General features: G+C 43.1%; 1 protein-coding gene and 1 pseudogene across 1 annotated transcript; one reads left to right on the forward strand and one right to left on the reverse strand.

The window, feature by feature from the left end:
* Positions 1-1010: 1010 nt before the first annotated feature.
* On the forward strand, positions 1011-4138 carry LOC116401588 (angiopoietin-related protein 5-like). The gene is made up of 6 exons (XM_031880068.1): positions 1011-1079; positions 1216-1243; positions 1369-1460; positions 1810-1927; positions 2408-2593; positions 3849-4138. Exons 1-6 carry the CDS (start codon positions 1011-1013, stop codon positions 4136-4138), a joined length of 783 nt encoding a protein of 260 aa, XP_031735928.1.
* Positions 4139-4995: 857 nt separating this feature from the next.
* On the reverse strand, positions 4996-12179 carry LOC116401589 (NXPE family member 3-like; annotated as a pseudogene).
* Positions 12180-14002: the final 1823 nt, after the last annotated feature.

Below are 14002 nucleotides of genomic sequence, written 5' to 3' on the forward strand. Positions count from 1 at the left end.
AGAGCATCCCACAAGATGGTAGGATTAACCTCTCCATTGTCATTTTCTTTTTGGTATGTTTCAATCTCTGTTTTGATCTCCTCAACAACCGATTTATAATTTAATATTCCAACATTTAACCTCCATAACGTTTTTTTGTCCTGTGGTTTTAGCTTAACATTAAGATAAACTGCACAGTGGTCCGACATGTATGCTGCTCCAATTTCACACTCCATAACTCTATACATGTCCTTTTTATTCATAAAAAAATAGTCAATTCTAGCATAACTTGTATTAGGTGCCGAGTAGTGTGTATAGTCCCTTTTAGTGGGATGCAACTCTCTCCAAATATCAACTATACCAAATTCTTTGAATAAAGTATTGATCGTTTTTGTGACATGATTGGAATTTTTCTTATTGTTTGTTGTGTCTAGATTACTATTCATGACAATACTAAAGTCACCTCCACATATTAATATTCCCTCCGTTTCGAGAATAATACTATCAAGTAGAGTTTTAAAGAAGGAATTTTCACTATTAGGTGGGGCGTAAACATTTACCAATGTCACCATTTCATTTTCCAACTTTCCTTTAACAATAATATATCTGCCTTCTTTATCGCTGATTTCTTTAATACATTCAAATTTCACTGAGTTAGATATGAGAACAGTCACACCTCTTCTACAACCCTGGTGAAATGAACTATAAAATGTATTTGCGTAGCCAAACCTCTTAAGCTTCTCATGTTCCTGCCTAGACAAGTGTGTCTCCTGTAGGTACAGTTGTGTGAAAAAGTGTTTGCCCCCTTCCTGATTTCTTATGTTTTTGCATGTTTGTCACACTTAAATGTTTCAGATCATCAAACAAATTTAAATATTAGACAAAGATAACACAAGTAAACACAAAATGCAGTTTTTAAATGAAGGTTTTTATTATTAAGGGGGGAAAAAAATCCAAACCTACATGGCCCTGTGTGAAAAAGTGATTTATAAAATGTTATAAAAGAGATTATCTTTTAAACGCAGGTCAAAATGAAGAGTCTGGTTGGGTATTGTGTGCTCATCTCAGTGTTTCTTTTGAGCTGCACGGGACAGGCTGAGGTAATACAAACTACATAATATCTCCTATCTCTTTTGTCTTAAATATGTTTCAGACAAGCAAGTCAATTCTCAAGCTTTGGTTTTGACGTCTGTATTTTGAAGTCTCACTATAAAACTATTTCTGTGACATTACTAGAAACACCGAGAGCGACTTTCGCCTCAAGGTACAGTGAATGTTATTCTCGCCTCACAATTTCATTACACTGCACACAGTTTGGAATGTACAAAAACCTGTATATTCAGATTTCATAATGTCCCTGCTCTTGTTTTTCTCTTGTGCTAACCTCAGGAACAGACTGCACACGGATTAAGGCTGTCTCACCACAAGCATCCAGTGGGATTTATGTAATCCAGCCTCCGAGAGTCAAGGCCCCGTTTAAAGTATAATAAAAGATTTCAAACCTGAGATGTAATGTACATAGCAAAGCTTGATTGTACTTGACCATGCCAAGCCCCACCCACTTAGTTACTGTTGTAATGCCTGTCCTTACGAATACTGAATCTTAAATTGAACAGCTCTTTTCTCTTGTGTCATTCAAAAAAAAAGAAAGAAAAAAACTGAAATCCTTTGCATGACGGAAATAAATAAACAGTGCTATGACAGGTTTTGGAAAGACAACAAATAGAGCATGCAAAGTCTTTTCCAAACCCCTGTAGAACACATAAAAACCTGCCACCTGTTTTTTTTCATTTTTAACATACTGCATGTTTACTGGACTAACCTGCTCAGGTGTTCTGTGAAATGCGGCAAGACGGAGGCTGGACGGTGTTTCAGAGGCGCAGCGGACGAGAGGTTTCCTTTAACAGGAAATGGGCAGCATATAAAAAGGGTTTTGGAAACTTGAAAGGTAAGTAAAGAATATAAAACTGGCTGGGTTTGTTCAGGGATGTGAGGATGAATCAAACTTGTGATGAACTGTAACACGCCTTAGGTATTACACAGGGAATGTACATATCCAAGAAAGGTCATAATTGAATGCAGAATAACATACAGGATTTGGGATTCAATTAGCTGTTATTAAGGTGAAACATTGCAAGAATAAACAGATGTCTTTTCCTTATTGACATCGGCCAGAAACAGCCCCTTTTGCCACATGTTCTCCTCCATAATGTTGTGAAGAGTCATAGATTAGATTACACTCTGAACTCAATATACACATTTTCTACCACACATGCATTTACTACTCCTAGACTAAAGCATTGTGTGAACTTCAGAAATTGCAATCTTGAAATTTCAAAACCCTGCATCCTGCAGCAATTACAACTCAAAGCAAAGTCGTATCTGAAAAAACCTGAATCCTGTTCTGGTGCTCTGCTGATTCCCTTAGAGGACCACTGGCTCGGTCTGATGAAGGTTTTCTCTCTGACCAAGAACAAGACCAAGAATTGGACCATGAGGGTCGAGCTGTGGGACCACGAAGATGCCACTGCTTTCGCCGAGTACAGAAACTTCAGGTTGGGCAGTGCAAAATCAGCTTTCAAACTGCATGTCGGGAAATACAGAGGAGATGCAGGTATTGCAGGCCTTTCGTATGGCTGCTTTTTTCTCATTGACCATCTTTCCCTTTGCTTTTTAGTGATACACAAATTTTAACCCATTTACTCTTCTTCCATTTATCCTGGTTGGAGTAGTCTTTTTGCCACGGTCATTTGAACCTTAGCATTGTGATAGACGTAAATAAAAGCTGCCCAGAAATGTGTTGTTGTTGTTGTTGTTGTTTGGTGTTGTTACCTTGGCAACTATATCACCTGGGGTACTTAGGGGTCCACCTTTAATCAGACCCCAGTCATATTGTTAGTGCTTATGGTTGTGGACATTTTCAACTTGTTACTTCCCACTATTTCCCCTTTGCCTTCGTTCACCATCTACTTTCAGCACAAACTCTGTCTAAGCTCTCTTTGAAGGGTTGGTCTACACATAATAAAATGCTATGGCAGCTTTAAAGTGAGTCAATATAACTTTTGAAAGAGGGAAATAACATAATTTCCTGTTTCAAAAGTGGAATTCAGAAGTAATCAAATGTACCCCAATCTACCCTGAGGGGTTTTACTTCTCCATCCTTACTTAGGTTGGTATGACCAGTAGCTTATGATGGCTAACGTTAACTCATTTTGGCAAACTTAAGTCTAACTGGCATTACTGAAAAGGTTCAGTCTCCTCTGTACTCATCTTGTAACTGCCACATGTGTAATGGAAAAATATGTCATAGTCTCATGTGAAGGTTTAAAGAATGTAAGTCCTAAAAGAGCAGACACCAAACTGTAGTTTCAGTAGATGACTTTAATTAGTTTAGTATCCAGGTGTCTTATCTGGTATCATTGTGCACTGTTTCTTTCTTCTTCGTATCTGTTATCTTGTGCACGGTTTCTTTCTTCTTCGTAAGACAGAGACACAGAGAGGCCTTGACTAACAGAGATCCTCTGCCTTTTATTGTGTTCTTTGTGTATTCTTGTTAGCTAAGCAGATAACAGGAAGCTGTCTGAGCACAAATGTCCATGCATTGTGACTGTTAGGTAGACCACTCTTACAGATCACTGCAATGTGTCTGTGAGACTGTTCTCTTTGCTTGCAAGCAAATAAATTGACTTTACAAACCTTGATCGTTCATCAAAACTCTGTTTACTTTATATTGATCGAAAACCTTCACTTTCTTCTCCCGACTAGTCATAAGAAATATTCCACAACACATGTTCCACACACACGTTGCATTTCAAAAGGCACCCACTAAATTCTAAACTTGCTTCAACGGTTTCCAACTTTGTCCACAGGTGATGCCATCCGTGGTGCCTATCCAGGCATTGACCAGAATGGCTTCGGCTTCAGCACCGTCGACCACGACAGTGACGGCTGCTCCCCATGCATCTTTGGTGACATTGCTCAAATGGATTGTACTTCTTCACATGGTGGCGGTTGGAGGTACAGCCGCTGCGGCTCTGCCGGCCTGAACGGAGACTGGCATCCTAGTGGTGAACACGTTGGTTGGGCGTCAGGCGTCCACTGGCAAACTTATGCGCCTTACTCCCTGAAGACCACCAGAATGTTGATCAAGTCTGCGTGAGAGGACCCAAACCACATTTAACTTCATACTGGCTTTTCTAGTCGCACATCAAGGCTGGTATTACATTTAAGCAAAATTACTCTTTTATATGTGCAATTCAGTTCTTTTTTTAAGATACCGAGCCTACTGTTCACACTCCCATGGTGTTTCTGCCTTTGCAGATGAATTGTTCTTGATGGTTTTTAAATTTCTTCATGTCAACACATCAGAACACGCAGTTGTTGAGAGGAAGACATGTTAACTGATCTATGACGTCATCATTGAGGTTTGACTGATTTCATTAATCATGACACACCTGAGTATGAATACATACATTAAAGATATTTTTGCAGAACCCCTGATTTGTGTATTTTTTTTAATTCCTGATAGAAAATCACAGTAATTGATTAACAATGAGTACACTTCATTACTACATGAGGACCTTTCTGTAAACAACGTGTGGCATCAATACCCTTATAAACTTCATATCAAAAGTTGACATCATGTAAAAATATTATTGTTACATGATGGAAATAATCATGGTTTCTGTTCTTTTGAGCCATAAAACACATTTATTTATCTTGAGGGAGAATTTCCTAAATATATGGCTGTTAAGGTAGAGATTAATGTTAAGGTATTTGTGTGCCAGAGCAGCTATGGGAGTTGCTTAAGTGTGTTAGACAACACAAAGAGGGGAGTTTTTGATCGAGACAACAATGACAGCTCCTAAAATTTAATTTTTTTTAGAAATAGATTGTTAGTCTAGTCTGAACATGGACTGCTGAAGGAAAAATGCAGCACTTGGTGGAAACACAGAGATAACATGTAAACTGAACGTGTGCTTGAATCCACATTCCTCTCCCCCAAGACACAAACATCTAGCCGCCATTTTGAGGACATATGTAGGACAATAGATCATTTATCATATTCCTAATAATGGGAGGTGGTGGGTGGAGGTTATGCGGCAGGTGGTGGGCCAGGGTCATTTCCCAGGCATCAATCAGATGGACATTCAGTCCTTTGAACATGGCTCTGAGCACCTTATCACGCTGCAGCGAGTACCAGTCGCTATTGCTAATTGTCTCATATAACATCAAAGCTTTGGGATTTGCTGTCCGGATGACGACCAGTGTTCCTGGAGCCGTGTCCAGCAGCTGCACCACCGCCGCCCTGCGGATGCCCAGTAGCCTCCTGATGTAGATCTCAATGGGGAAAGAGCTGAAGTGGGACCAGATGCCAAGGACTACGACAGTGTTGTTGTCTCATTTTAAGTCATTTAGTTCATTGGCAATGTAACGAAGCTCTCTATTTGGGACGGGGGGAAAACGGATAGGAGGACCGTGGCAGCGGTACGTCACCAAGATGTTGTTTTCATAGTCTAAGGCCATAAAAGGTCCAATTCTGTTTCAGTTGTGCAGGTCAAACTCCTTGAGACCTGAAAGTATAACAGGGGGAACACGTTAAGCTGCAGGGGGAACAAAATCAAACTATGCCAGAAATCCCTGTTGATTATACCTGGTAGTGTTGCATTGAGAAATTCAAACCACTGCCTGATGGTGGAGTCTCCATACATGTGGACCTTCTTGCCTTTCAGACACTGACTGATGGCAGAGGAGGTGTTGAATTGGCAAACTGTGGTCCCACCTAGTGCTCGCCACACACCCTGGTAGTAATAGCCAGAGGGTCCAGATGTCACAGTGCTGCTCTTCTCCTTGAGCTGACCTGAGGAAGTAAAATAATACGGGTGGGTTTATCCCGTAAAAAAACAAAACCAAGGTATAAAGTGACACTTGATACACTGCTAACAGGAAGAGCAACATTCATGAACTTTTAGCCTAGTGCTCCATGCTCCCAGCACACTTTCATTGTCTGTAGGACATTCGGTTTTGAATTATTGTTATTATAGTTAGCAGTGAAATCTTGATTTACCTTCCTTTTTTGGCAACAGTGACATTGGAAGGTCCTGCAGCCTGAATAAATACTTTCAGGTTAACACCACTGAAGAAAAAAGCACAAATAAAATATGTCTTAAACATACTACAACAACTCAAATAAAAGCAAAGGTGACCCACATTTGAAATTAAATATAATTAAAACTATAAAGATCCAGTACTAAAATGATCCATTTTGTGAGTTAAAGCTGCACTTATCAATATTTTCATAGAAGCAATGGTTCAATTAGTATGAGTAATCTGCAATAAGTCGCTTGCACTTATTAAGACACAGACAATTCCTACCTTAGTTCCCTCAGCTCTACGGAACATTGTAGCATCTTTCAGCTCATTGTTTTGGTTTGACGGTTTTGCAGGTAACAATTAACACAACTCCAAATAAATGTTAATGTTTCTCCATGGCTTCTAGATATGTAAATAGTCCAGTGTTTACTAACACTTTAGTCAAATCAACTTTATAAAGTGTTCATATGTCAACAGCGTGTTGTGCTGCCCCCAAGTGGCAGAAAAACAATAATGTGCGCATCTTTAAGTTTCTCAAAAGACCACATCCAAAATAAAATCCCGTTTGGCTTGTGTTCTGGTAGTTCCGCTAGTCGTTAGCCAAACACAACATCCAAAACAATGAAAGTGAGCTGCAAAGCAGCAACCAAGAGGTACGCAGCAGTTTGTGTACTGGTAGTTACGTTAACTGTAAGCCAAACACAACTCAAATCCCAACACTGTGGGCGCAGAGTAGCTGATACAAGGGGCCAGATAGGCAATCTTATTACAAGCGGTCCCTACTGGCCAGTTAAGAGTAGTGAGTCACTGGCAGTATAAAACAGGCAATAAAAGGTGTTTTGAGAAAGCATGCACCGCAACCATGAGAGGTCCAGGAGCATGCAGTCATAACTGGGCATCCAAGAGTTTATGCAGTTTGCTGCATCAGAATGCGAGATTAGCCGTGGAGAGATACAGAAGTGCACACTCACTCAAGGACAAACGGACTCATGCACAAACGCGATTAATCACTAGGTTCAATGTTGACGGCCTGTGGTCACAAACTTCTATGCCTGTCTTTGTCCCTCTACTCCTTCACCTTTTAAAGAGATTATCCTCCTTGATCATGAGGTTTCGTTTGGATCCTCCTTTAAAGTAGTTGATCCTGGCATCACAGCTCAGGTTCTTTGTCTTGTAGCAGAACCACGGCTCGCCTGTATGTCAGTGTAGTTACACAGCGGTTTACGGGTTGGCCGTAGGCAGACGTTGCAGATGGTAGTTTTAGAGCGTGAGCCTGAGCGGAACAGGCTCTTGAAGTAAATCTTGTCAGGCCTTTCGGTGGTCAGCCTGTTCAGCACTGTGACGGCCTCACCAGGGTGAACCAGCGTCACCTGATTGGAAAGAAAACCAGAGTTTATAATAGAAATCATACAATTCGTGACTAAAAATGACACATTGCTTTCGTCTGAAATGAAAAAGTCCCGTTGTTTATCAATAAATCTGTCACCGTTACCATTACAAGCTGCATATGTGCAGTATGAAAAGTGAAAGTTAACAGGCATAATAACAGTTAGCTCATGACATGAATATTGCATGACAGTCAGATAGTTGTCAGACCATGGTCGGAGCTGGCAGATGCTACAATATAATTGGCATGTCTGCATTTGAGGGCTGGACTTAGCAAAGGAACAATTCAATGTTCAGTTTGTACATTAAAAAAAAGAATGTTGGAAATACTTTCCCTTCTATTTTAAAATTCAACAAGCAATTTATTGTATTTTAGTATACTGAAAGCAGCAGAAAGACAGAATTGAGTACACCAATATTTGTTCATTTATCACAAATAATATAGTTTTTCCGATGTTCAATAAAATTATCGTATATCTCTTAATTTCCTTATGTCATGCAGCCACAAATTATTGGCAAAAATGTATTAAATATCCATAACTTTATGTTCATTGGTGTATATTCAACTGAAACTACGAATCGTTGTGTTTTTTTACCTTAGAATGAGTCCTAAATCTCTACGAAGGGAGCGGGTCCTCCTCACAGAGTAATGTTGCACCACCATGTTGCATAGAAGCCCTGAACTAACAAACCAAGCATTGGATCTACCGAGAGCCTTTTGCATTTTGCGTCATTTTTAGCATCACCTCAACCTGTGCGTCTCCTTCCCAGAGTAAAGAAAATACAGCAGAGTAGCTCCCATTCAGATGATCCACCACTTGCCCAGCCACACCTGCTTCTAGCTTCCGGTTGCGCAGACTGGCGAGTAGGAAGTCCCCCCCCAGACTTCTTGAGACGACCCTGGAAGTCGGAGGTTTGTATCATGACATCCAGCTGATCCCCAACATGCCACTGTCCCCCTTTCCTCCCTGGTAGAATGGTGAAGGTGCTGTTAGCTGGATCACTGGTCTGCTCCAGGGAAATAGGAGCTGGCAAAAGTGGAGTTTCAGGCCAAGCAGTGGAATTTAGTATGAGGCGTTCCTCCAGAGCATCCTTAGGGGACAGTGGCTGGAAGGTGCAGAAGCTGCGTTTCGGCATGATGATGGTGGATTTGACTTTAGGCTGAAACTGGTATAGGGGGTAGGGGTGGAGAGAGATGGTGTCAAAGATACATCAAACATATGCACTTGGAAAAAAATGAACAATATAAAGTAAAATAGCCAAGATTTGAATATTTTTGGGGAGGTTGCTAACAACTGTTAATAACATTGACCCATAGGAAAAGTTTCAAGATACTCTTGCTTTTTGTTTTACACAAGGTATGAAAGTCAATGTGAAATTCAAAGATTTATTTGTGTGTGTGTGCTTTCAAGGTTTTGTTCACTGAAATTCATGTTTTGGAATTTTCAATCAGAGATACAACTCTGACGAATGCAAAAAAAAAAAGGCAGGAAATTAGAACCTGTTTGATTAGAACTTTGATGGGGCATCACTTGGCTTTTTAAAAACGATATACTTCTGACCCTTTTGTTAAGATGTATGTCTCAGTAAGAACGAATGGGAATCAGTGGGTTGTAACACATGGAGGTTTGGTCTAAAGTATATAATACTGCCAGCTTTGTCCTTTAACTACAGGAGCTGCAGCTGTCAAAAGGTCAAATGGAATTGAACTCAAATTCCATTTGCAATGAAGACCATTGAAACACACATTTTAAAACAATATCCAAAAACTTGACTAATAATCAACATTTCAAACAGGGTCCACCCTTCACACGATCCCACTAAAACCAAGTTCTTACCTCCAGAATGTCCATGTGACGTAGCACAAAGATTAAGACAAAGACATGCAGAAAGCGGAAGAGGGCGCCATACGTCCTTCTTGTACAAGATGGGGCCTTCATGATCAGTGATTCGTCTCCACCTTCAGCGTAGCACTTATTCTGCTGATGGATAAAAAAAATATATATTTAAAGAACAAATGGGTAATTGACACCTTGTAATGCTGGAGAATATTACTTGTTTAAAATTGAACTCAGTTGTGAAATCCTCCCTCTAATAGAGTGACATGTTCGGCTTTCAATCTTTAGGACCAAACTCCACAACAATGGAGAGCACACACATGTGAGAGTGGTGCATTTTATGGAGGAATTGTATTGTGAGATTGCCCATAGATATAAAGACATTAAAACTCAGCGGCATCAGTTTTCATATACTGTAAGTCAGACCGAACCTCCAGAGGTCTTTCGGATTCCCAGCGCCGTGTTAGCCGCTACGTCGATTACGACACAACGCAAACCACGGCCGGAGAAGCCCAGCCCACCACACCAGCCCTTCCAGAGGACCAGGTCATATTGCACCCCCTCCAAACTCTCTCTGCCCCAGGGACATCTCACCCTGGAGTCTCTTTTACTCAGTCTTCACTACCATCCCACGCACATGCATCCCTTCATTCTTTCCTCTTCCCTCACTCCTGCCTTTCCTTCCAACATGATACCGGCTACCTCAGCTGCTCAGACCACTCGAACAGCAGGAATTCATGGCTGAGTCAACAAACAAAACCCCTCGTTTCCTCCGGTTTCCACTTTTCCCCCTCCCTTCCCATACCCTCCCCATAACCCAAATGTAACTAACGTTACCCCTCCCACCTTAAATGCACCCCCTTTTTTCCACAGGTCCGCCAGCAACCATCCCCAGCTCCTTTCCGACTCATCTTCCTCAACCCATCGGCTTCACCTTAACCACAGCAGTACCTCCAGCATGCCCACTCGTATCCGCCCGACCATCCCCCGTGCAACACATGCTCAGGCAGCAGATTTTCTCCGGTAATTACATCGACCTTGCTCAACTAATCTACCCATCCACATGCAATCCCCATATTCCCATGGAATTACTTACCACTTTCGGGCCCCATTGAAATCAAACAGTCACCCTGGTCCAAGGAATTCAGAACAACCAAATTCACCTACTCTTTCTCCCTGTACCACGATACCATCTCCTCCTCCTTCCCCGACCACAGGACCGAGTTGGACGACTACTTGTCACTAATACTCGACCCAGCCTTGCGATTTGGCGGCAATGGTTTCTACACCTACCACATCCTGTTGGTGTCCGAAGCCGCCGGTCACGTGCAGCAAGTTTAACCAGGAAATGTACTGGGGAACACTCAACCCCAAATTATACTGTATAGTTTTTGCAGCTCACTCCTCTCTTAATTGCGAGCTCTGCGGCGCACCCTTCCATCCGGCCACCACATGCACCCTCACAGCACCTCTGATTTTCACCTCAGCTTCTCGTAAATGAAGCCCCCCTGTTTACCCCAGCCTGCCTCCCGTAGTTCCCCCACCATCCATCACCCATAAACCAGACACCAACCAGCCAACCAACTCCAGCCCTGCCCCCAAAGACGTAGATAGAAGAGGTAGACCAGTGTGGTGGAAAAAAAACTATTCAATAGTACAGAGTGAGGTATATAATACTGAATACTGAAACAAGAGACATTGAGGAAAGAAGTTTGTCTTTAAAATAATTATTCTCTGTCCAGAGAAGGCTTTATCGTCATACAGACTGCAGTCTGCAGAGGAATCAGCAAAGAATCCAGTTTCTGAGATGCTTATCAGCATCTCAGCACATAGGGTGGGGGGGAACATCAGGTATTTACATTACAACAATACAAAGTAGTTTCAAGCTCCCCATTGACCCATCCAGTCATCCCCTTCCTCTTCTGAATCTTGTCACCCAAAGAGATCTCTCTTTATTACCCTTGATTACCCCTGGGAATCTTCACACCTAAACATTCTCTGGTTAAACTGCAACCCCATTGAGTTACTCCCTCTTATCAAAGCAAAGGCCTGAGATACCCCATATAGTCCTGTTACCACTCTCCTAGGTACACAATCATATGTCACATATATAGTTTTGTTCGCGAGTAAGGCACATAAACTAAATCACAGTAGAAATGTACTAGCACAGGGAAAATTCTCTATCACACCAGCCCTCTACCAGGGTGGGAGGATGGTCTGCAATCATTTCAACGACTTAGGATGCCACACCTCCAGCTGCCGATTCCTCCACACCTGCTCCTTCTGTGGTGGGGGGCATGCAAGACTAATCTGTCCCCATAAACTAACCATGCAGTCTATGCAAGTATCTCAATACATCAATGAATATCGATGCCTTAGCTTCCACCCTATAGAATCACCCAGACCACCAGTTCACTATAGCTTCCTCATTCCAGGGTGTCACACACAGCTTCCACCCAAGTTTGCAGGTTAAGCCAGAATCTTCCTTCACATGTAAAAACTTAAAATCAGCCATCTCCGAGCCCGACACAGTCGACAAGCTCCTGGCTCAGGAAGTTAAAGACTCGTTAAACAATCAGTCCAATTGGCATCGCCACTACGAAATATTTAGGAAAAAAGAGACTCATTATAGACTCATCCCCCCACTGCTCCACCATCCCAAGCATCAACAGCCTAATCCCCTACATTTTTTCCCCTAAGATATTACGAATATTCTTAGCTTCCTACAGAACACAGATATGTGGGATATATTCTGAATGTGAAGAAATCTTTCTGAAACACATCTGAGCTATGACGGGTGAGAACAAACAGACTGACGTCAGACTGCTTTGTCCCGTGCTTCAAGTCAAATCACTCTCAGCTCTACTGAATCTCAGGTTACAGGTTCCCAATGAAGACTATAGCCATGGTGCAAAACAATCTGATCTTGTCACGATCAGGCTTGCCCTGTGTGTTCTATGTCTTTGTTTCTTTCTGTAGCTCCTCACTCACCTAATCAGTTCATTCAGTGCACCTGCCAGTCACACTCAGCTCATTACTCTCACCTGCTCACTCTGCCTCCTTCACTATTTAAACCCCTGCCGCACACACACCCACTGCCAGATCATTGTTTGTTTTCTGACCTACCTGCCTGTTTTGCTCGTCCTGTTCCCGGTTTTCCAGTCTGCCTGTTCTGCCTTTTCCTGCCGGATTTTCCCCCTCGTCTTTTGTCTTGTCCCTGGATTCCCTGTTTGTTTTTGATTATCATTAAAACCTTTTTCACTACACCTGACTGTATGCGTTTGAGTCCTCACCATGCCCCGTGACAGAATGATCTGGCCCAAGATGGACTCAGCAGACCACGGTATGGAGTGTCGTCTCCCCGACTGGTATGAACAGTTCATGAGAACCCGTCTGGCCTTTGGAGAACCTCGAAGTGTCCAGAAGGCAGACCGTGACCTAATAGACATCCCGGTCAAACCTCGGAGACAGAGGCAGAGGAAGGGCCAGACTCCCTCTCCCGCTGGGCCGCAGTTATCCCCTGCTCCCACTGGGCCGCAGACGACTCCAGCTCCCCGTGTCAGGTCGGCGGTTCGACCGACTCCAGCTCCCTGTGTCTGGTCGGCGATCCAGCCGACTCCAGCTGTCGCCTCGGAGCAGCAGCTATCCCCGGACCCGGCCGTCCCCGCCTCGGAGCAGCAGCTATACCCGGCCGCCCCCGCCTCGGAGCAGCAGCTATCCTCGGACCCAGCCGCCCCCGCCTCGGAGCAGCAGCTATCCCCGGACCCGGCAGCCGCCGCATCAGAGCAGCAGCGACCTCCAGTCCGGGCTGCTGCCGCCTCCGCACTGCAACGACCTCCAGCCCTTTACCCCGCTGGGTCATCAGTCTATTCCCCTGAGCCCCAGGCTATGGACTTCGGTTGCCCGGAGCCCCATCTCCAGCCCCTGGAGACCTGTTCCCCGTCCGATCTCCAGCCCCTGGAGACCTGTTCCCCTTCCTCGAGTGCAGTCTCCCTCCTGGTTCCCAGGCTCTAGAGTGCAGGCTCCGTCCTCTGGACCCTCAGTCTGCTAGGCCGGCCGTCCCTCCTCCGGACCCCCTCCACCCGGTTGTGGACTGACTCTCGGCCTCGGAGGAGTTTGGTTATCAAAACCTTTTTCACTACACCCGACTGTCTGCGTTTGAGTCCTCACCATGCCCCGTGACAGATCTGATAGACTTTGTAAATCCCACATCTTGTGTATACAGAAACGCAAGCGGATGAAGATCAATTTAGTTCAGCTTTCAGATACTGCAGTATGAATTTGGGAAAGAAGTAGCATACTACAAAGGTAGTAGAAGTAAAGTAAAATAAAATGTCACACATGTACAGTATATTAGAATGGTTACTGATTCATGATAAATTAAACTTCATATATATTTTAAGCGTTCCATGTGTCTTACCTCAGCAGAGATTCATTTGGAGATTCTGTTCATCAGTGTGATCCGTCACTTTATCTCACAGGTTTACAATAAACGGTGTTCTCTGTGCTTGACTTTTCAGAAAATTCATTGAAGGGTAGTGACAGCAAACAGCACTGTCACAGCTAAAGATAACAATAGAATCTCATGTTGATGACGCCTTCTCTTCTTAACCACTCCCATGAGCCAAAAGAGCACAGAAAAAGCAAAGAGTATCGGAGCTTCTCTGTTGAAGCTTTAACATACCTAAATTGAAACAAATACTAAA

Source organism: Anarrhichthys ocellatus, unplaced genomic scaffold (assembly GCF_004355925.1).
Source record: "Anarrhichthys ocellatus isolate YVR2014 unplaced genomic scaffold, GSC_Weel_1.0 scaffold547, whole genome shotgun sequence".
NCBI lineage: Eukaryota > Metazoa > Chordata > Actinopteri > Perciformes > Anarhichadidae > Anarrhichthys > Anarrhichthys ocellatus.